Genomic DNA, 22987 nt, shown 5'->3' on the forward strand with positions numbered 1-22987 from the left:
AAATAAAACTAGCGTTTATTAAAAGCTCTATAATTAAAAAATGAGATGTCAAACCTGATCTCTCTCTTCCATGGAAAAATAAATGAGCGTACTGGCGACTTTATCGAACCCCTCCCCAACCTCAACGCAACACACACTTGTTCTTTTGTCTGGTACCCTTTGGAACACGGAATAACCAGTAAAGCGCACCAGTCAAGATGATATTACCGCCTATGAATGCAACGACAATACCCCAGTTTCTCCATCGTTGGCTAAACTCGGCATCGATACCACGTAAAAAGCCATTTGTCGATGAAAGCTGACAGTACCTGCATTCACCATTGACAACGGTTGAGTACCCACCATTGTTTTGAATAAAAATTTCCAAGTATGAGCTGCACGACTGTCCCTCTGGTGGAACAACCGTGACTAATTCCTCCCGTTCACAAACAACGGCAGCATTCGCCAACCCTGTAGCGAGCATGCCTTGCACCAAATACGTGAAAGGATTCACGTAATACATAAACACCCAGAACCCGGGCATGGCTGCTCTTGTGGCCAAGACGCCGCAGAAGGTGAGGCAGAGGGTAAATAAAAGTGTAGCAAGATTTGCTGCATTAATCTCTTCCTCTTGAAACGATACGCACAACTGGCCAAAAGTGGAAATGAAAACAAACAATGCCGTCATCAACAACCACATTAGAACTCCTCTAGAGTCAACTTGGTCCGTGGGCTCGGCGTTTCTGTAAAGACCCACAGGGTAGTACCAACAAAAATACGCAACTGTGCCCATGAAGATCTGGAACGGTATCTCCGAAGTGATTTGAGCTAGAATAAACGCAACCCAACTAAAAGTTCTCGAGGGCGCTTCTCTAGTTTCATATACATCCCTGTGTTTAATATAGGAAGGAAGCATCTGGTCAATCAAGGTGGTGAGCGGGAGATACGACATGAATATCGAGTACATTTGGTTCTGCAAACCTTGGACTGAGTTATGTGCTTTAAAGAAGGAGAATCCGTTGAAAATGTAGGCACCAGCAGTTAGGAACAATTTGGAGTAGATGTATCCTGGCGATCTCCAGTCTTGGACAAGCACTCTCTCGGTCACAATCAAGTACTGCTTCCACAACGGCGCAGCGTACGTTTTGTTTGCTTCAGGGTCAGTGTCTCTAGGTAATTTCGAAAGCTCGGTTTCCATTCTACTCAATTCGTTCTGCATTGCCTGGTACTCGTTCGAGTTTTTCCACGCCTGATAATAGTCTGCTTTTGCACGGGAACCTGGAGCGGCACCAACGACATGCAACATCCATTCGGCAGGGTTGGCATCTGCAGGACATAAGTCCGCACCTTGACTTTCAAAGTACTTGATCATTGTAGAACATCCTTTACCCAAGTCACCAAAGTAGACCGTTTGACCACCTTTTCGCATAAACAAAAGCCTGTCGAATTCCTGCATCAAGACAGCTGAAGGCTGGTGGATGGTACACAAGATGGCCTGTCCGTGGTCTGCCAATTTTCTCATCATTTTACAAATCGACCACGCAGTCTGCGAATCCAAACCCGAAGTGGGCTCATCGAGAAACAACAACAACTTGGGCTTGGCGACTAACTCAACACCAATGGTCAACCTCTTTCTCTGCTCGACATTCAAACCTTCACCGGCAACACCAACCAATGCATCGGCATAGTCGGTCATTTCCAACAAGTCAATAATGTAGTCAACATATTCGTCTTTTTCCTTTTTGGACACACTGTTGGACTGTCTCAAGTACGCGGAAAACTGCAATGCTTCTCGAACGGTGGACTCGGCCAAGTGCAAATCCTGCTGCTGGACATACCCAATGGATCTCTGGAAAGACGAATCCAACTCGTGACCGTTGACCATTCGCACACCATCGGTGATCTCACCACTGGTGACACGCTCAGACAAACAGTTCAACAAGGTGGTCTTACCGGCACCAGAAGCACCCATCAACGCAGTGATTTGCCCCGGTTTGACCCAGCCGTCGACGTGGTCCAAAATGACTCTGTGCTCGCTCTTGATCTTGACCTGGTAGGTCAAGTCCTTCCAAAAGAAGATTTCTCTGTTGCTTGGGATTTCCGAGTCATCATTGGAGGTAGACTCTTTTCCCTCCTCGAACCTCTCAGCTTCAGCCTCGGCTTCGTAACCAACTTTTTCATTTGGCATTCCTCCAAACTCGGAATCGATCTTGGCCTCTCTAGCTCTTTTTCTCTTCTTCAATGACCCTTTCAAGAACAAGACAATCTCGCCCTTTTGCATTGCTCCTTTGTTCAATTCTGTGAGGCAAATGTAAGTCACCAAAAAAAAAACAGTAAAACCAATGACGATGCCAAAGTTTCTCCACTTGTGTCCGTTGGTGTAATTGTAAAGACTCTTGAGATAGTCTGAGCCATTGACCATGATATCTCCTGGACGGGAGCCCTGGGCGGTACACACTCTGTCTGCATTGGAAATACCCTCGTAGCCAGGTCCACTAGGAACAAAACCGGCACATTCAAATGATCTTCCTTGGAACTCATTCAACATTAGTGATTCAAAAGCATAAGCAATGGGATTGATGTAATTGATCCATCGTGCCCATCCTAGCATCATCCGAGTCGGGATAACAAACCCAGTATAGATAATCATCGCCATCAATAGAACAATGGCTGGGGTCATGGCCCCGGCAAGCGACGTCGAGACAGCACCAATGGATCTGAACAAGTGCGACATCACCAACGTACTCCATCCACAGATGAGCCAAAAAAAGAAAAACCTACCTGTATCTCTCCTGAGATTGACCATGAAGTAGAACACGAGGTTGAAGGACATTGACATGAAGAATTTCACTGGTAAGTCAGATATGATCCCCGCAAGAGCATCCGCTGCCGGTCGGTAAAGGGCGTACTTCCTATGCTTCTCCACAATAGGCCTGGCTTCGAAAAGCGCCATAATCTCCAAAAGAGACGAAAATGCATTGAACAAGACGCCAAAGAATATCGCTGCTCCCCTATGATAGAACGACTTTGTGGTCTGGCTCATGTTGTAAAGAACGGAAGACAAAATGAGACCCATGACAAGCTGGCCAAAGATCATAAATAGTGAGATGGAAGGGTCGCCCTCCATTCTGAGAAAGTTTCGGTGGATAATATACTTGACCTGCATCATGAATGAAACCCTAAAAGGAGAAGATGGCTTCAAGCTCTTGGCTTGCGCAGCAGCATGAGAATCGCGAAAGGACTTTTTGGTATCTAGTTGCTCACATGCAGTAAAGTGCCGATCAATCTCTTGACACAACTCAGCATACTCGGGAGAACTCTTCCAGTACTTGTCAAACTCCTCAGCAACTTTGGGAACTTTGTTCTCGTACCCGGGGCGAGCAACTCTCTCCATTGGATTCGTGATTGAAGTTAAGAAATCGGCAGTGGTCTGTCTATCGGGACACTCGTAGCCCATTCTGATGAAATACTCCTTCGCTTTATCTGCCCTCCCAAAGAAGATCTGATAGCCTTCGTACAAGACCACCGCGTTATCAAACAAGTCATACGCGTCTTGCGAACATTGGTAAATGGCAATCAAGGGGGTCTTTTCCAAAACAGTGGCCGAGGTCTTCAACGCCCGCACAAACTCCAATGCAGTGGCAGCATCTAAACCTCTAGTGGCATTATCCCAACATTGGATGTTGGCACCGCTGAGCGAAACTTCAGCAATTGATACTCTTTTTCTCTCACCACCAGAAACTCCCCTGACAAAGTCCCCACCGACTTTTGTGTTTCTCGTGTGCATTAATCCATAAGTGGCCATGTATACACTGGCCATGTGCTTTGCGTACTCTTCCCGAGCCACACCTGTACCACGATTGTGTGGGGTTCTGAGTCTTGCGGCAAACTCCAAGGTGTCACCAACGGACAATTGTGGGAAATGGATATCGGATTCAGCCGAGTAAATCACATCACCTCTGTAGTGCTTTTCAATATCTTTTTGCGTCAAACCATCGTATGTTATTTGGGATTCTTTGCCAATGTGGAAACCATACGTGTTACAGGCAATGGTCTTGAGCAACGTCGAACAACCACTACCGGGTCTTCCCAAGACAACAGTCACTTCACCGGGTCTCATGATACCATCCATATCTTTCAAAATGTTGAACATTTCAGACTCCTTTTCCTGTCGAAGCATTCGAAATGCCTCTGTTGCAAGTTTCCATAGTGCATTAGCCACAGTGGGCTGGTAGTCTGTGTCATTGGCGACACCGTAAGCTCGCAAATCCCGATAAGCCACGCCCAACTTGAAAGGCCGGTAGTATCCAGGATCACTATCAAACATCTTCTTCATGTTTTTAACCCAAAACTTGGCATCAAAGTCGTCTGAATTGGGATCCAACTTGGTTGTCGCAGCTTTGCTGATGGGGTGAACACCGGGAACCTCGGACATGTTGGTGAGGAATTTGCAAAGTCCCGTACCGGAAGCATTGTCTTCGAACGAATTGACCGTAAGGGTTCGCGCTAGATCCCTAACTTCTTCCTCGTCGGCATCGCCCCCCACGCCTTGGTATGCTGCTGCTGCTGCTGCTGCGTCGCGATCCGAGCTCGAGTTGGTCCGTTCGGCCCGGTTGACCTCAAACCCTGGGCTGGAAGCAAACATGTTGTTGTTGGAAGTTTTGAACGTGAAGGTTGACCCTATTCAGACCCGACATGAGATGGCAATGCAAAAAGAAGAAAGGATTCAAAAGCTTTATACCTCGAATTGTCCTCTTCCTTTTTTTTTTATGTGAATGAAAACTTCATTCTGCTTACGGCGGCTGATTTTCACGGGCTTCATGAACTGTGGAAGAATTCATAACCCTTCAACAATTAAACACGGGGTCGTGTTTTGAAAAAAAGAAGTCACCAGTTTTCAGCCATCGGTTTGACATTCTGTGAATATACAATAGTTGGAAATATGTGTGTGGGGCGGCGGGTTCTTGTTCTTGAAAAACGCCAGGTGCCTGCGTTATATTGCCCTCTCTTCGGAGCGACATTAGTTCTTTTCTTGGAAAAATTCAAATACTGCGACAATGCATGGCTAGAACGGAGTATTCTCGGATAGCTTGAACCTTAAATGGGATACCCGTGGTAAATACTTTTTTCGTTTTTGGGGCAATTCTCAGCCACCAAACGACCCGATAAGCAATCAACTATGAATATACATGCGCAAATGTGGCTTTGACATGCACATGTCGAACTTGTCGTTAAAACTTGCTCAAGTGGATACAAACACATTTACACCGCAATGCCAGAGAATGCCGCGCGAACGAATACTTCTTTTTTTTTTTCTGCTTTGAAAACCGATGATCTGGGGCGGCCTTGTCCCCACGCAATACTTGGGTATTTCTGAGCCATTAACTGTGACTGGAAGGTCCAAAAAAATGAGGGAGAAAACCGTTTCATTCACTAGGGTACCTTCTCTCATTCTCGGGGTTGAATTATGACTGAAACTAGGGACAGGCCAGGATAGGATAGGACAGGACGGGACGTTGATGCGTTTTTTTTGCTCCGTTTTTTTTTTTTTTTCGAAATGGTATCCAAACCTCCCCCCTATAGTCTGTGTCTAAACCTCCCCCCCATCACTCAATCTATTTTTGGATCAAACTTCAGATCTAGAATTTCCATTTCCTGCCGTATCAATCATGGAGACGATCTAACAAGATCTAACAAGATCTAACAAGACCCAACAAGATCCAACCTGATACTCTCATGTAGCTGAAAGCTATACCCTGCTACAGTCTGTCATGTGCATCTTGTCCACGGCCCTCATAAAGGTGAGTTCTTATAAACGCATCCCGGCACCTCTTCTTACTGTTTGTGGAAGCCCAATCCGATCGAAAAAAAGGCACCGTGGAATCCGTTGCCAAGAATATATTTTAGTCCCTCTTGCATTTTGAGCGCAAAAAAATACGACATGAGTTGGTCGCTGTGTGCGTGTGTGTCTGTCTATTATGGGATCGATGCTACTGGTTCTAGCAGCACCATCTGATCTCTTCTTCCCTAAAACGTATAAACCTTGACTTCGGTAGAAGCGATCAGCACAGTCATACATGTATGGTAAGTTTATTCCAGATTCTCGGGTGTATGAAAAAAAAAAAAAATTTCGGATAAATTTTGCCAGCAAAAGGTGCAATTGTAACGTTGCTGGAAATGGGGAACCGGCTTCACCCCGAAACTAGTATCGGCTCAACGAAAGAAAACAAAGAAAAAACAAACGCAACCGTCATAATATACCCGGTTTTGAAACAGGTAGTTCCTTGCGGTCAATGACTGTTTTGAAGTTTTTTTTTTTTTCAGCTCAATATGGGATACTGAGAAGAATGCTTCAGGTACTCAGACCGCTCTCCTTTCTTGTCGTTCTTGCCTTTCCTGTCGCCGCTGCTGTAACCGTTCACGCAAACTCTCAACGCCGCGCTGACTCAAGAGAACGCGGGGCAGTTCGGGTTGAGCCGAACCCGGTTCTCGTGGCAACAAGTGTTCTGTGCTTGCTTCAGCTGAAACATCATCTTGAGGCAGCTCGGCGTGATTGTTGTTTGAAATATCTAGAACTGGAACTCGAGCACCGCCTTGAGTCCATCGCTGATGATCCGATTTTACATACTTTCTCGTAGGAGGTTTCGGTTTGGCTCTCCTCAGATAGTGTCCATATCGAGTCAAATTGAGATACGAGTGTCTCTGCACAAAGCGTTCCACCCATTTATTCCCTAGCTTCTCTTGATAAGCGTTCGCCTTCTTCAATATCCTCACAGCTTTTTTATGGATGTCCGCGTGGCAAGGCGGGTTGCCCTTCTTGATCCGCTCTTGAATCCAGTCCAGGAGTTCTTTTTCTTGACCTTCGGTTAATTTCTTCTCTTTCGCTGAGACAGTGTTTCCCGAACGCCACCTGCGATAAAGCGTCGGGTAGGGGATATTGTATTTAGCTGCTATCGTGCGAATCGACGACTTTTCGCTGCTGCTGTACTCTGCAATAGCGCTCCGAATTCGCAGCTCCGCATCGCTCTCCCTCGCGTCGTTATTGGTGGGGGCTGCAGTTGTCAGTTGGAAACTTGTCAAGCTCAAACTTCTGCCCTCAGCTTCAGCTTCCCCGTGTGCTGGCGAGGCAGAACATGGGTTTGGTGCTTCATTATCGCGGCTGACTAGTACAACTTCACCATTTTCCAAAACCCTGACGCTCGCTGCTGACACCACCGATACTCTTGGCCATAGAAGGCCCGCCGTGCCAGGTGATGACGTCATGGAGTGTGCCCGACTGCCAGCTAATGTAGCAGCGTTATTCTTCTTTGAGCTCGACTTGATCAGTAGAGTGTTTGACAGTTGAGTCCCTGTGACGGGGCTCGCACCTGTGGCGGCAGTTTCTACAGCAGTAGCAGCAGTAGCAGCAGCATCAGCAGCAGCAGCACCGGGGCCAGATGTGTTTGGTGCTTCTCTATTATGGGTGCCTATTGTGACTTTACCATTTTCCAACACCTCCATGCGACTTGTTGAGCCCGCTGACGGTTTGGGCTGGATACTCACCGGTCGGCTAGCTGGAAGCATGTTTGATTCCCTGGGCTGGATACGGCACGGCTGACCAGTGGCAGGCATCGTTTGACGTTTGATTACGTGGGTGAGTCTCAAGGGCTGTAAGTTTCCGCGCGGTGTTTTGAGAGATTGGAGATTCTGGCAACACGTCTTTGCCTGAAACATCGAATGAAAACAACCACCACCACCAGAACCACTACTACTACAACAACTACAACTACAACTACCGAATTTGACCAGCAAAAGAGCCAAGTTGAGGAGCAAAACTTTACAGTATGGAGAAAAAAGTGGCTTGAGGCAGATCAGCCACTTGACCGCATGTTGAGGCTGCAGGATCGACCTGGATATGTGCAAAATAATCGCAGCAACACCACCACTGAAGAGTCCCCTCCACCTCTAGATGCGTCAAAGAATGCTATCACTTACAAGGACGCAAAAACTTGCTCTATTCCGATGGAGTGTTGGTCGTGATATCGCCACTGGCCCTGCCGTGCTGCCAATGAGCCGCATCCTGAGAGGCGCTCACGACCACCACCAACTGATGATTTTTTTTTTTTTCACTTGCACTTCTCCCAGACCCGGTCTAACCAACACCACCAACAGCACCATAACCATCGAGATCACCAATGCAAAGAACACTTACACTTCTAGGCAGGTCGGCGTGGAAAGGGCCATACATAGTGCCGCTCCCTATAGCAAAGGCAGTTCAAAATAACAAGCCAATCCGTACCAAAGCTCGCAGTTGCACGATTATCCCTCAGTTTGTTGGTTTGAAATTTGAAGTTCACAATGGGAAAGACTACGTCGAGGTTGAAATCACCGATGATATGGTTGGGCTGAAACTAGGCGAGTTCGCTCCCACGCGGAAGAGATTTATGTATAAATATTCCAAGAATTAGTGGATTCAGTGGGTGGAATGGTGTTCTATTTTTATTATGGATGGAATTATGATGAATTTTACTTTGTTTCTTCTTGCACTTGGGCAGACGGTAAGGGGAAGGTGACAACAATGAAACGCAACGAAACCAAACAAAGAAAAAAAAATTATTGGAGGTCAGTGGTGGACTGCTGCTGCATCGTGTAAATATACATAACGATAGAGTTACAAATAACAAGCATGAGAACTGGGACTTCAGAGTCCGTCGTGTACATCAAAAGCTCTAGTGTCTATACATCTACGAACCTCGCCTCCCCCCTTTCTTCTCTCACCCCCCACGTCTAGGATTGAAATCTAGTCGACTTTGCCTCAACTCGCCCGTTCTATCCACGTTAGGCCAATGGCCCCAGCCACTCAACCTAATCACCAAAATAGTAGCGTTATCATCACCGCCCACGTATTCGACAAACTTGACAACTTCCAGCGCACAGTTTTGCGGACTGGCTTTGCTATGGCCTGACATCTTGTGCCGGGTCATTACTATATCAGCGACTTCCTGGTCCGTCAAGACATTTGTAACTCCGTCGCTGCAGAGCACTAGGAAACACTCATCGCCGCCAAGGCCGTTGATTGTGTACTTTTTGATTTCGTCAGCGGTCAAATGCAGATTGATCTCGTGGGAGTCGCCGATTATGAGCTGGGTGAAATCGGGCTCAGCCGTGACGCCAACTTCTTTATAGTTGTTGTCTCCAAACGCGCGGGTGTTGGCCAATGCAATAAAACGCTCCTCGCCAAACGAGTCGGCCATGAAGAAATTCGCCGCGTACCGACGCAACCGTTGGCTTTCAATCGGATTCAGCGGGTGGTGGTCCTCCGTGAGCCCATTGGCAAGCCCATTCTTGTCAACAAGAATCGCGCGCGTGTCCCCAACATGTGCGATAGTGAGTAGCGAAATCGTCCTTCTGTTGAAGTAGAAATTCTCAAACACCGGCTGGAATTGTGCTTGTTGATTGGTAAAGAGGGTCTGGAGGTAAACGGAGGTGCAAGTTGAGCCCAGCTCTTGAATCCTCTGGCACATTTCATAGTCGGTATTGAGGAATGACACCGGTATTCGGAGGTTGAGGTCGTTCTTGCTCAACTCTTTGGTGAAGTTCTTCAATCGGATCTTGCTGCCCTGCCACAACTCAAAGGCCTTTTCGCGGTGCTTGTACCAACGCTTCCAATAGCCTCCAATATTTTTGGCATATTTCTTTGCCAACTCTTCCTTACCCTCGATCAACTCCTGGGTGGCACTCTCGACATTGTCGGCCAAGTGCTCGCTCAAGTAGCTGCTGCATTGCTCTCCTCCATGCCCGTCGAAAACATTGAAATTGATGATTGCTTGGTCATTGATGCTGAGCACTTTTGCCGAGTACTTGTCCTCGTTATACGGACGATTGACCCGGCTTGTGGCGTGCCCAAAATGCAGCGGGCTCTTGAGAAGCGGCACTCGTAGCTTGCCCAGGGCCAATGGCTTTGTGGTGCTGAGTGGGAGATTTGGCGACCGATCTACTGCGGTAAACACAATGGAATCCGAAGCGTGTCTCGAAATTACTAGAGTCCCATGCCTTTGAAATTGGAATCGAGTACCTAGACGTCTAATTGACATGGAATTTTTTCGTGAAAGGGGGGGGGGACGACAAGTGTAGGACTATGGGTGGTGGGACTTTCAATGGGTTGGATTGTTAACCAATTGAGGTTTCAATAGTGTGTTAACTCGGCTGGGTGTGTTCAAGAAACTCGGTGGCTTTGCTCGGAATTATATTTCCGGGGGCTACCAGCCGATTGCATCCCAGGCCCCCTAGGCCCCCCCCCATCGCCAAGTCCGGGGTATGGAATAACATCCAAATTTTGTTTCTTATGTATATTAAGTATATCTCTATAGAACCACGTTCGGATTGGCGTCGTCATCATAATTAAAGTCATCCAATGGTTCGTCTCTATATGGTCTTTGCGCCGCCAGTTGCCCCGGCCGGCTTCTGCCGATGAATCCGTTGACCGTGTTGCTGACTCTGCCCCAAAAACCCTCTTGTGCAGCATTCAAGGTGCCATTGTAGTAAATGGGTTCCTCTTCTACCAGAGAGTCGATTCGATTGTGCATCGACTCGGCAAATTGTCTTCTGTTGCGCTCGTAGTTGGCGTCCGCAGGATTGGCGCCTGCATTGTTGGCATTGGTGTTGGTATAGCTGTTTGTCAAATTGAATGGCCTTAGTTGCATTTCTCGTCTCGACATTTCTCTGGAAATGATCCGTTTTGCCTCAACAATTACCAAATCCACTCTCTTGCCCAAGTCGCCATCGTCCAGCTCACCGTTATCCTCATCAAACAACAACCAGGCGTCGAAATCGCCTCCAAAGCCCAATTTTTTCTTGAGTTTGGTGTAAACATGGAACATGGCCAACAACACAGGCACGAGGATCAATCTGGGGATCCAGTTGTTTAACAAGTTGAATAGTCCAGTCAAATGCACAGACTCACCATACCAAGTTTCAAAAATCGAGTCTCGACTAACAAACAAGGTGATAAAGTTGTAACTCAAGGGAATGGTCAACCTCGCAATGTACATTGCGTACCAGCAAGCCAGCACGGGGTCTGAGTTTCTAGGCAACAAATGGTACATGTTAAAGATCTTCAATTGGGTGAGCGAGTTCAACGCAGCGAAAAGCATGTACGAGAAGATCAACGATAGAATCACAAACTGCAAAAACGGGTGATTGTGTAAGCCTGTTGAAAAAATGAAGAAGTTAAGTAGCGAGAGCTTGGTTGAATGGAAAAACTCAGACTGGAGGATAACCAATGACGAAAAAGCAAGCACTATTGCATCCAACTTGCTTGCCCATGGTCTTATGTAGTACCAATAAATAAAGTTGAATCTCGGAGACCAAAGCACGCGGTGGCTGTCAACTCTAAACGTCAATTCTCGAGTCGAAGTTGCATTCAAGGTATCCTCAAGTCTAATGATTTTGGAGACCAATCTGTTGAATTCAGACTGGTAGCCAATGATCCTGTGCAAGTTCAGACTAAACTGGGAGCTGAGCTTGGTCAAGAACGCCTCGTCCAATTGGTCTCTGTCAATTGTGGTGTTGTCGTGTAAGTACTGCTTCTCCACATGCTCTCTGATATCCTCCGGTATATCGTCATAGAGCTTCAAGATCCAGTCGCGGAAAAGGAAATCCTCTTCCGACGACGACGTAAAGTTTTGTTTTAAAACTAAAACCTTGAGCACGTCCTCCCTGAAAGAAATCTTTGCATCTTCCAATTCGTCCACCAACTTTGGAATCTTCATATACTGGTGGTTTAAATACTGCATCACCGAGCCCTGCATCCACTTATCTCGCGGGATGCTTGTCAACCCGTGTCCCATCAACCAGGTGGCCAAGATGAGCGAGTAAATGTGGGCAATTGCTATAATCATCAACTTTAAATGATTGAAATTCAAGCCAACTTCGGTGATCAAGTACACCAACGCCACGAGCGCCACCCCAAGCATGATCAACTGGAACTTCAAGTTCTCCTTCACGGCATCAACTAGCTTCTTCCGGGTGTCTCTGTGGCCAGACCGGTAGAATTCCAAAAGCATGGGCAAGATCAACCAAGTGAGAATGAATGTAGTCCAGTAGTTGGACTTCCAAATGTAGAGAATGTACTTGTCGGGTATGCTGATCCACGAGAGCTGTTCCGACGACTGTGCATTGTGGAGGATGTAATCCGTCGGCAAGGTAAAAATAATTGAGAGCGGAATGTAGACTCCCAAGGTCAACGGGACGGTTAGATAAAGTGGGTACTTGAAAATGTTGATGTGGTATTGAATACCAAACAACGATAGTAGTAGAATCAACGTGTAAGCTATGGCTGGAATCACCCACATCGTGTCAATGTATAGCCTCTTGAACCGACTAACCCTCTTTACCTGTAGACCTTTAGCACTGGGGGATAAGCAAATCAATCAACCAAGCTAATGGGCCATGGCCTTGGTGGGTTTTCTCGATCAATTCCTGTTCCAAGTGCACATGAACCGAAAGGTCACGTGACTCAAAATGTTGCTGAGCCGCACACACTTTTTACATCCAACCAACCTACCCCCATCCCCTTCTTCCACCCCCCCTCCCCTGGATCGGACTCAAAACCTGTAGATACCGGTTATAACCCCGTTGACAGCATTTTCGTAGTGTAAAAAATACCTCAACTTGGACTGACTCCTTTTTGACACCACCACTGCAATGTCAGAGACGCAATCCACACAAGATCCGTCGCTGGAGGAAGCTCCAAGAGCAACAACGACGAATTCGACGACAGCGGCAACGGAACCAACAACGACGGCGACGATGGCGGCAACAACTGATGCACCTCCAGACCCACCGAATTATGACCAGACGGAGGCCGAGTCCGAATTGTCTTCTTCATCCCCAGCAAAGCCGGTCAAGGCCAAGAAATCAGTCGGATTTGCTCCACCCCCAGTGGAAGATCTCAGAGAACATCATGCCAACATCAAGCGTAAAGAAGAAGATGAGCTTAAATCGTCGTCATTCCACAAGATCCCTCCCGAGTTGGCTTACCTTGACAAGAAAAAAGCAAGTACCGCTGTTCCCAAGCCCATTGACCAGCTGCCAAAGCTTGAAAAGCCCAATAGTCGCTTTAGACTCGCCGATTTGCCCGACTTGAGCAAAGCCAAGCTCTTTGATGTCAAGGACTTGTCGGTTCAAAACAAGGAAACCGAGTTGCAGTTCCACTACACCACGTTCAATTTGCCTCCTAGCTCCGATAGTGTTATTGTTGATGTAAAGTATGCGTCTTTGAACTCGTTTGATTTGAGCAAGATCAATCAGTACTTGTTGAATTTGAGCAACGTGAAAGTAGGGTTGGGGTATGAATTTGCGGGAGAGGTTCAATACGTTGGAAGCAGCATGAGCAAGAAGTTTGCAGTTGGGGACAAGGTGCTAGGCATGCTTGATCCAACGAGCAGACGCGGGGCATTGTCTACTTCTCAAGTCATGTACCCAGGCTCGAGAGATGTGTTGCTTAAAGTCAGCGATGAAGTTTTGGACCAATTGGATAAGATTGACATTAATTTGACTGGAATTCTCGACCATAAGGAGTTTAAAGTTGGCGAGGAGGAGGAGGAAGAAGAAGAAGAAGAAGCTGTCGGTGAAGTTGCTTCACAGACTGACAAGCTGTCGCTCAATTCCAAATCGATGCCCCCATTGGCCAAATTATCCTCGGTGTCACTCCTTTACAACCACTCGAAGCAGATGCTTCAACATCTCGACCCTGGCCTCACAAAGGCCAACATTTTGATAAACGGGGCCGACACCGACATTGGTCTTACGATGGTCCAGATCGTCTTGTCTCAATACCAGTTTGACTACCTCAACCTCATCCTTGTTATTCGCGAGAAATCTCAAAAGGAAATGGACCAGCTTCTTGCTTATTTTGAAAAGAAATACTATGACCCATCGCGCCCCAAAAAGGTCCAATGCGTCTCATTCGACGTGGTCAATGATGGACTCTACTTTGCTGGTGAACGTGTTCCGACAAGCTATAAGAAACCGGACTTTTTTGCAACGGAGATTATCAATTCGCTCTTGATTCTGCATGATGGAGAGTTGATTAACGAAGGCAACATAAACGATTACAAACTTGACTTTTTTGTGGATCTCATTGGATGCAAGAAATATTTCCAAAGCACGTCGACCAAGTTGCACGAGATTGAAACTTTGAACTTCCCATACAAGCAGCACACTTCGTCCTCAATTGAAACTCTTTTCCAGGCAAGTTCAAATATTCCATTCTTGGCTAGGATATTGAAGCCCAAGAAGTACAACTCTGCCGTCGTTAGCGGTTGCAAATTCACGTTGCTGAATCCAAGTTACAACATTGATAAGCTCATTGATTTTGCCGAGCAGGGCGTGACAAACCCTTGGAACAAAGGATGGGCGAGCGGCTTTTTGAATAATTGGACTTCCTATTACTACTACGAAGAGATTTACTTGAAAATCAAACGCAGCTGGTGCGAAGAAGCGCTCAGGATGGTCCTTGATAACCAGCTCAAGTTCAAGATTGACCACTTTGTCGACTGGAGGAAAGATTATAAAAAGTACATTAAAGAATTGAAAGAGAATGATGGCAAGGTAATTTTTAAAGTTGAGGATTTCTGAGCTGAATCACATATAGATCAAGGGCTGATGGCTCCAATTGTTTCGTTTCGTTTCGTTTTACCTAGTACAAACAATGTTCCCAATCCGCTAGCAGGACGGATAGAATTAGTTTGCATTTATGTACATTGTTTTCTTTTTCTTTGAGTTGAATGTAATGAATAAAAATTTTCAAGAACAAAAGTGCCTGCTTGCAAACTTCACTAGACTCATCGAGGAAGTCACAAGTGTTTGTTTAATCCCGATGACTCAGATCAGGTGAGTTTTCTACACCACAGAGTTCAACATGGCGAGATTATGGCCTTTGACACGTAGAAGAGCAGGATATTTTCGAAGGGGACAGAATTGGAAAAGATAAAGAACTAAAAAAAGAGCGTTGATGGTAAGTGCCTGGATCATGAAAACTTTCTGGAGTTCTCAATAGGGAACATACCACAAGAATTTGTGACTGAGTGAAAAACAATGGAATCACCAAGGTCCGGCACATTTGGCATTTTGGAATCTTACTGGGGCGAACGATTAAAAGCCCAGGTATGAGTGATCAAAATGCATCACTATAGTGTTACACGCTACGAAACAAAAGGGGATAAATGAAGGAGAAGTAAAATCAGTATCTCTAGCTCCCGTTAATGTCTTGTTTTTGCATCCATAGAATATATCCATCGAATCGACTTTTTCTTCCTTTTTTCTTAGCAACCCGTGGTCACTCCGTGACACCCGTGATCCCCAATCATTTATCTTTTTTGATCTCATACCCCGTTTCTAGTTCACCATTCTAATTATACACGAAGGGGAAACCTACTTCCAGAGAGTGAAAGTGAATGTGCAAGTGTAAAGGGGAGAGGGGGATGGGACGAGGATTTAAGGGGTCGAGTATATAAACCCCAAATATCTTTCTTGTGGGCCGTTTTTGCCCCATGCAACAACAATAATAACAACGATACACAGACAAATAGGCAATGACTCCGATTTTAAAGTGGCATTTTCGTAAAAAATGCAATGCAAGATTCACAGACAAGGCTGACTTGTGGGCGCATACACTGAGATATCATCGATAGCCCTGCGATTAAAAAAATAAAAGAAAAAAAGAAAAGAGAAAAAAGTCTAGTGAGGTTTCAAAATGAAATGAACCTTGGTGGTGAAGATTGCATGCTTGTCGATGATCAACAAGGGCTTGAGCACATGGCAAGTCATGAGCTGATGCTTTTAGAAAAGTCACCAACCTCAGACTTCTCCAAAGGTTTTTCTCAACAAATAAACAAGACCCAGTGTTTCAATAATGGATCTAGAGCATGATAATTAAGGTTTTAAACGAAAGCTATCCCAGTATGGAAAGACCAATTTCTAAAGGAAAGAGCCAGAAGTTCTTTCTTTTTGCCTTTAAATATCTTCTGAATCCTGTTGATCCTTAAAAATTCAGTAAAAGCTACGTATTTTTAATTCAGCAGGGGACCAACGATGCTCGCGTTGATACATCATTGCACAGTGTGCAACGCGCGATTTACTAGCGCTTCGGCGCTATGCGAGCATTCCAGGAAATGTCATGATTTTTGGTGAAAAAAAAGGGGAGGGAAAGGAAGCGAAAATAAGGGTGTTTTGTTTGGGAAGTAGAAGAGAAATTGGTCAATACGTTGCCAGTTCATGATGGCTGAGCAAGGGATGAAGGACTTATCTGGATTCTAGTCCAGACTTGTTGTCAAAGGTGAGACAGTGGGGGAAAGGGGGGGGGGGAGGTGTCTGGTGTCATCAACTTGTCATCTGAGGAGTATGTAGGTATGTACTTGCCAATTAAGAGATAGCTCATTTGATAGCTACGTCTAATCGTCCTGAATCGTCTTTATATCTCCGCCGTTTTCCCGTCTCTTTTCCTATCGTGGATTGTTTGCTGTTGCAAGTGATGGAAATGGTGCTAGAGTCGAGTTAAGGACGACTCGTGCATATACACACTCAAAATCTTTCTTACTAATCATCAAGAAGAAAACTGGGTAAATAGACGTGATCATATTGGCCCAGAATCGCAAAGTTGATTGCTATACTTCCCGGCAAAAGTGGTTAATCATGAGAATTTGTTGTGGCATAAATGCGTTTCAAAGTAGGACGCAGAGTGCTTAGGAAAGTGACGATGGTAACTGGCTCGAGTTTTGCTGCAGTAGTGAGGGGTGTTGACAATTGTGTTAGAGATTAGAGCGGAATCAAGAAGTGACAGCGGTGGTGGTGTTGGATCAGTTATGGATCAGTTGTTTTCCATACTCATTTATTCGATACATGTAAGCGAAATCTTCCTTTCTCTCTTTCCCCCCCCACACATCCCCAATTCGTGACGAACTAGGCACTTCTGACTCTTGCCAGTTCCAAATGATAAATTCAATTAAGCTTATAAACAAAAAAAAAAAGAAAAAGAGGAAAAAGTGCCAGTTCTTGAAAAACGTGTCGCTTACACGCGAATGTGGGGAACGAACTGGTATAAAACACACTCTGAATCCTCTCATCTTGCTGTTGCTGCTGTTGTTGTTGCGTTTATAACACAAACGGACCAACTGGAAATCGAAAAGGCCGCAAGATGTTTCATTTTTACTTGTGCGAAATTTGCGATGAAGGATTCGACAGAAAATCTCACTTGTATGAACATATGAGGACTTACCATGGTCGGTGAACATTTCGAAAATCAACTACGAACGAAGGGGGTTATTCTTATTGAAAAAGAAGGGGTATCGGCAATACGTTGAGGTTTTTTTCTCTTTTTTTTTTTTAGGTGGCTAGGCCAAGGTGATCAACTACAACAACAACAACGAAAACTGATGAAGGGAGGGATCGTTGGTTCAAACTTGTTTCAAAGGCATTGCTTTTTTGGTATGGATTTTTCTTTTATGTAGTAATGGAGAGGATATCTTTTTTGCCTTACTGAAATTGCGACAGCTGACAACTGCGCTCTACTCGGATGGTCACCGTTTTGAACTTTTAGCTTTTCCTTCTTTCAGGTCCCATGACTAAATATCAAGAATTTTTGAGCATAGACGACGGCCAACGGTTTAGTTTTGCAAGCAATTTTGGGGAAAAAGACGTCATAGGTAAATAATACTCGAAAGCTTGATATTCTCACGCCTCGAGTCTAACCCACCACCACCACCAGCAAAAAAGAGAGAAAAAGAGACGGCTCTTGTTGAGTAGAGGCCGACAATATGATTGTAAAAGAGTGTCAATAAGGGGCATCGACTTGGAATGTCGCTGTGAAACAATTTTGAGGTTATTTTCACGCGGTAGAGGAGGCTCTTGGGAGAGTCATCACAACAGCGGCAAATAAATAAATAATCTTGACAGTAGTAGGGGAAGAAGAACCCATGCTGGCTGGGACCTTGAAGCAGTACTGTATGACGTGGTGCATTTGTTCAACAAAGAAGAATTGTTGATAGCGACGCTTCCTCTTTGCACCACGATTAGTGTTTTAGACGAAAAGGAAATCGCCTCCTCTCTTCCCCTCTTTCCCCATTTACAACATTTTTCTAGATTCAGCATTACAAACGGGAACGAGTGATCAACTTGTAGTAGTGTTGAAAACAAAGAATAAGAAGGCTGATAGAGAACAAATCAAGTGAGGAGCCGGCTTAGCCGTAATATCAGAAATGATGTGGTTTGATTTCTTTTTCTTCTATCTTTTCTTCAAATCTTGAATGCTGGGGGAGCTTCACGGGCTTATTCATGAGCAAACCAAGACAGAATATGGGTAAACGAACAAGTGGATGATACACGGCGCGGCTTTCGCAACTTGAGCGGTAGCAGGGGGAATGGGGAGGAAAGGGGAAGAGATCTGCGCAGTAGAAATAACCGCGTAAACTTCCCGCGTCTCTTGCTGTTCTTAGCTGTCTCACAACCAAGACACTCCGTCTGAAGAACAAGCTAATGGTGACTTTGGCGCATTAATGTCATTGGCGTGGCAAGGAGTTTGTTTTCTTGCTGCAAATGAAGAAGCTCAAACGGGTTTGGGGGTGATTATGGTTCTTGTATTAGAAGCTGAGGTTTGGATGAGGGTACAGGCAAAGGCAAAAAGAAGAGGCAAATTCTATTGTCAAAATGGACCGTCAGAAGCAGATAAAATCTTGATGGTTCAGATCCTTTAAAAGAAAATGCTATACATGCAGCGAATATACTGTGAGCTTCATACTAATCTTATTTATGCCTGCGGACGACGAATATGATTCACTTCAAAAAAATGGGAGGTGAGAAGGTGTTCAAGTATAAATAAACTTTTGATTTTCCCATCTCGACTATTCGAATTCTGTATACATCACCGCCTCGAGGCACTGATCTAATCAGATGATTCATTGCAAATCGTGCCACCTCAACTTTTACAACAAAAATGATTACAATTGGCACCTTCCACTATACCATGGCTTGAAAATAAAAAGAAATTAAGGGGTTGGAAGAGATTGGGGAAGCAAAAAAAAAAGACAAAACTGGGGATATACTCACGATAGATTCGAGGTACAGATCCAGTTGATAGTTTTCTGAGAGAGTGCCCCATTATTAAGACAACGATAGTGGCGCAATTTCGCAACTTGTCGCTGAACCATGGAGTATGGCATGACCGGGCTCACGCCATGGATGATTTCCAACTTTCCTCAAAAAGATAATATCATAATAATTCATTCGTTTTCTATTTTTATTTTTCAAGCTTTGGGCTTATCAGCTTATCGACAAAGTTTATCCAAAGCATTAATATGGGTGTAGGACGAATAAAAAAGTGATTTGCAATGATTCCAGAGGGGGTAGTCTAAGGTTTTAGGGGGTGCAGGGTAAATTACCCTTTAATTTTCCATCGTTGAGTGTTGCTGCTGCGTACAAAACCGTTTGAACTAGCGAGCCAACTAAAGAAAGAGTCAGTGCTGCGATGAAGACACATTGTGTATAGGTGGTAAATGCGAGATAGCGTGTCTGCCTTTTTCAAATTCACAGACAAGGTTCTTTTGTGTGGTTTCTAATATATAGTGGTCCTTGGGTCAATGCATTGTATCTCGAGACCTTCATGTTCGTATTCTTCGTCGGTCGAAATTTTGAGTTTTTTTTTCTTTTTTTTTTTCTTTTTTTAATTTGGACTTATTGAAGATCACGGATTGTTGGTGAGTTTTGCTTGGAAATTATGGTTTTAGACGAAGTTTTGTCAATTACATACCTTGGCTGCCGAAAGAAAAATTTTATATTGGATAGATACTTTCTTATAAATAACCCCCCATTCCCGTAGAGCTGTTTTGGATGCAGAATCGCAAGATTACAGGACACCTCATCGCGGCTTAGTAGCACGAAAGAAAAAGGTTTCAGAAGTCAACCTAAGGATATGGCGATCCAGTGCCCCAAGTGCAGAATGTATTTTGAAAAAAGGAAGCAATTCTACCTCCACGAATGCTAGATTGATCAAGTCAGATCCTGAACTTATCGAGAGTGAGGGAAGAAGTGAAATGATATAAACCAAGGACTGTCGAGCGCAAAGATGAGACGATTTGAGTTATGAAATTTCGAGAGCAGAGTGATGGGTGTTTTTTGTTTGTTTTTTTTTTTTTTTAAATTTGGCTCAACTTGGGATATGCAGAATTTATCTGAGATATAGCTTGTGATACGAAGTATCTTTCACCAAACCGAAATGAATAGTGATTTTGTATTTTCTTTTCGTGGTGACTCTTTACGCTAGAGCAATTGTGCCTAGGCTTTGCCAAAACGCTCTTTGCAACTGGATGTGGGGCAACAAGCTAGCTCCGTGCGCAAAAAGAAAAAATTACATATCATCGTCTGATCTTTCGCAACAATATTTACGTACGCTTCAACAGTTGGGCGAGAAATATTAGAGGGTTATTTCTGCTTCACCCCCCAAAACTTTTCAAATACACCACATTTCCTTTAAGTTTTTTTTTTGCAGTAGGAACACAGAGTTGGCTAATGAAAGAAAGATAGCTTTGTTTTAGTCTCTATTAGGCTCAGTGCTCAACGTATTGCCTCGCAAGTGGAGTTTTTTGTCCATTTCTTTCTCGAAGCACTTGTGGCATTTGGTGCAGAACCACCGTTCAAGGAGCTCGGAATGGTGTTGCAATTGTGGTAGTTCCACAAAGATATTTGTCGAGGGTTATTTATATAAAAATAAAACAGTGTAACGACAAATAAGCCATTCCGTCGCCTTTCGTCTAGAACCATAATATGAAGAATTTAGACGCGGGGGAGTGGCCATTTTTTTTGGAGTTAGAGATGGTAAAATTCCCCCAAACTTGATTATCAAAAAATTTTTTTTAAAAAAAGAGAGATGGAAAGAGAAAGAGAAGATTGCTCGTAGTTATCACGAGGCTCTTTAAAGAAGGTGAAGTCAGGTGTTGGATAAACACAGACCGTTCAATTTATTCCGATAGATAAGGAAGCTGAATCAGATCCAAGCCATGCGAATAAAGCGAGCAACTATATATAAATCTACCAACAAGTCTAATTATTATTAACCAATACCCTTCCGCTTCCACTTTTTTTTTTTACCCCCCTTGTCGTTGGTCATTTTTTGAAACATTTGCTTCTTCTTAATTGTCTTTTTCGTGGATTAGCATGATGAGTTCTAAACATGTGTACTTGCAAGCTTGTATGCAGTGGGAACCATTTGTCGGGACAAATACTGCAATACCACTTCATACCACGAGGTCCCGTTTCTTTCTCTTCTATATATGTTTATATATTGGACAAAGGATCTTGAGGTGGTTGCCATCCTGAAAGCTCAAATGAAAACAAGTTTCAAGTTTTGAGCTTTATATACATATATATATAAAGCAAACTTGTTTTTGTCTTTGAAATGTGTTTATTTGTCGTCTATAACTATAATAGTTTTTGCAGTGAGTAGAGGGAAAACTGAATTCAAGATCTCTTGTTTTTGGTAAAAAAAAAAAAAAAAAAAAAAGAAAAAAAAGCGAGTTGATCTCTGGGACAAGACGGGGTCAGATGGAGGAATAATCATTAATTGGTGGAGGCAGGTAAACCATCATCAAAGTGCAGCGCTTTGCCATGTTGAGGAAAACCCCGTAAAACTGTCCAAAAAGGTATACCACCGGGGTATTGGAAAGTTGGCGAAGGTCACGTGAGTGCTTGTCCACTCGAGGTCCATTTTGATAACAAGAGCAGTGTTCGATATGCATCCAAGCAATAACAGTTCCGAATATGAGCATCACTTCTGTGCTAGGTTTCCTGATACTCACGTTAAAGTGATGAACTCATGTTACGTATGAAATTACAATTTTCTTTGGAGCCCACAAGAGTATTCCGACTTTTTCTTCTGTGTCGACGCCATTTTGAATTGAAAAAGAGGAGGGAGAGAAAGAAAGGGGGCATTTTGCATAGAAGATGAGATTGGCTCTGTTTGCAAAAAAGAGACTCAACCTTTGAGCTTTGGTGGCATGCCTTGCTTGACCTCTTTTAAAGCATGGTGCATCGGGATATGCTTCTTTCCGTTGAGACTAGGTCATCTCCAACTGCGGCAAAATGACAAATTCCGCGCGAGTCCACCACAGACACACATCTGGCACTTAGTACTTGGCATCTAGCACTTGGCATCTGGCATTTGGCGTTTGACGTTTTTGTAACGTCATTCGCTTGTTGTATTCATCCAGTGCATGATCAACTTGAAAGGTGAAATCGTTAGCTACCACGGAGGTTTACGGATCTTCGCTACCGTCTCATTCCGCAGCAACCACTACCATGACCACGAGATTGATTGCGAAAAAGTCTCTCCCCCTCTAAATGAGCCCGATCTCGCGCATTCGTTACACCTCTAGAGACGAGAGACCTGAGAAAGGGGAGGTTAGGGAAGAGCGTAAGCAAAGTTGAATACCGATGTCTAAATCTCAAAAGCTCGACGCCAGCTGCAAAAAAAAAAAGAAAAAAGAAAAAAGGAATAAAAAAGGTGGAAGAGTTTTTCATTGCATTATTGATGGTGCATGCTATGGTAAGAACGGGGTTAGCCAAGCAAGCCATACAAGTCATGGGTAACTACAAAAATACAGAAAGAAAAAAAAGAAAAAAAGTTGCATTGCATTGCATTGTTTCCTTCTGTTGGGCTTGGTGATGACAACAACAACATCAGCAATAACGTTCTTATACTCTGGCCCAAAGCGGCTGAATTAGGGACCAGCAATTCACAGGACAATAGCGCCAAACAACTAAGCTTCACTGGAATCCTCTTTGATGTATTTATAACTTTAAACTATTTAGTTCAGGTCAGCTTGGTTTGGCTTGGTTTGGTTTTTGATTGGGGAATCAGGTGATTCTGGTTTCGCGATGGAGTGGAACGGGGGGGGGGAGGTGGAGAAAAAAATCGAGAGAGATTGAACCACTGTGTTTCGCTTGGCTTGGCTGACTAATTCGACCCACGCTAGTCGAG

The 22987-nt window shown here is 44.4% G+C and overlaps 5 protein-coding genes across 5 annotated transcripts; 1 reads left to right on the forward strand and 4 right to left on the reverse strand. All coding sequences in view use genetic code 12, as the record gives it.

The window, feature by feature from the left end:
* Positions 1-121: 121 nt before the first annotated feature.
* On the reverse strand, positions 122-4624 carry LODBEIA_P18590 (uncharacterized protein; the record flags this gene model as incomplete). Its single annotated transcript, XM_066971793.1, has 1 exon — positions 122-4624. One exon carries the CDS (start codon positions 4622-4624, stop codon positions 122-124), a length of 4503 nt encoding a protein of 1500 aa, XP_066828797.1.
* Positions 4625-6339: 1715 nt separating this feature from the next.
* Positions 6340-7542, reverse strand: LODBEIA_P18600 (uncharacterized protein; the record flags this gene model as incomplete). Its single annotated transcript, XM_066971795.1, has 1 exon — positions 6340-7542. One exon carries the CDS (start codon positions 7540-7542, stop codon positions 6340-6342), a length of 1203 nt encoding a protein of 400 aa, XP_066828798.1.
* A 1190-nt stretch (positions 7543-8732) lies between these two features.
* LODBEIA_P18610 (uncharacterized protein) lies at positions 8733-10052 on the reverse strand (the record flags this gene model as incomplete). Its single annotated transcript, XM_066971796.1, has 1 exon — positions 8733-10052. The coding sequence occupies one exon, from the start codon at positions 10050-10052 to the stop codon at positions 8733-8735; it is 1320 nt and encodes a 439-aa protein (XP_066828799.1).
* Positions 10053-10322: 270 nt separating this feature from the next.
* LODBEIA_P18620 (uncharacterized protein) lies at positions 10323-12311 on the reverse strand (the record flags this gene model as incomplete). Its single annotated transcript, XM_066971797.1, has 1 exon — positions 10323-12311. The coding sequence occupies one exon, from the start codon at positions 12309-12311 to the stop codon at positions 10323-10325; it is 1989 nt and encodes a 662-aa protein (XP_066828800.1).
* Positions 12312-12663: 352 nt separating this feature from the next.
* Positions 12664-14598, forward strand: LODBEIA_P18630 (uncharacterized protein; the record flags this gene model as incomplete). Its single annotated transcript, XM_066971798.1, has 1 exon — positions 12664-14598. The coding sequence occupies one exon, from the start codon at positions 12664-12666 to the stop codon at positions 14596-14598; it is 1935 nt and encodes a 644-aa protein (XP_066828801.1).
* Between the last annotated feature and the right edge of the window lie 8389 nt (positions 14599-22987).

The sequence above is a fragment of the Lodderomyces beijingensis genome (genome assembly GCF_963989305.1).
Source record: "Lodderomyces beijingensis strain CBS 14171 genome assembly, chromosome: 2".
NCBI classification, from domain to species: domain Eukaryota; kingdom Fungi; phylum Ascomycota; class Pichiomycetes; order Serinales; family Debaryomycetaceae; genus Lodderomyces; species Lodderomyces beijingensis.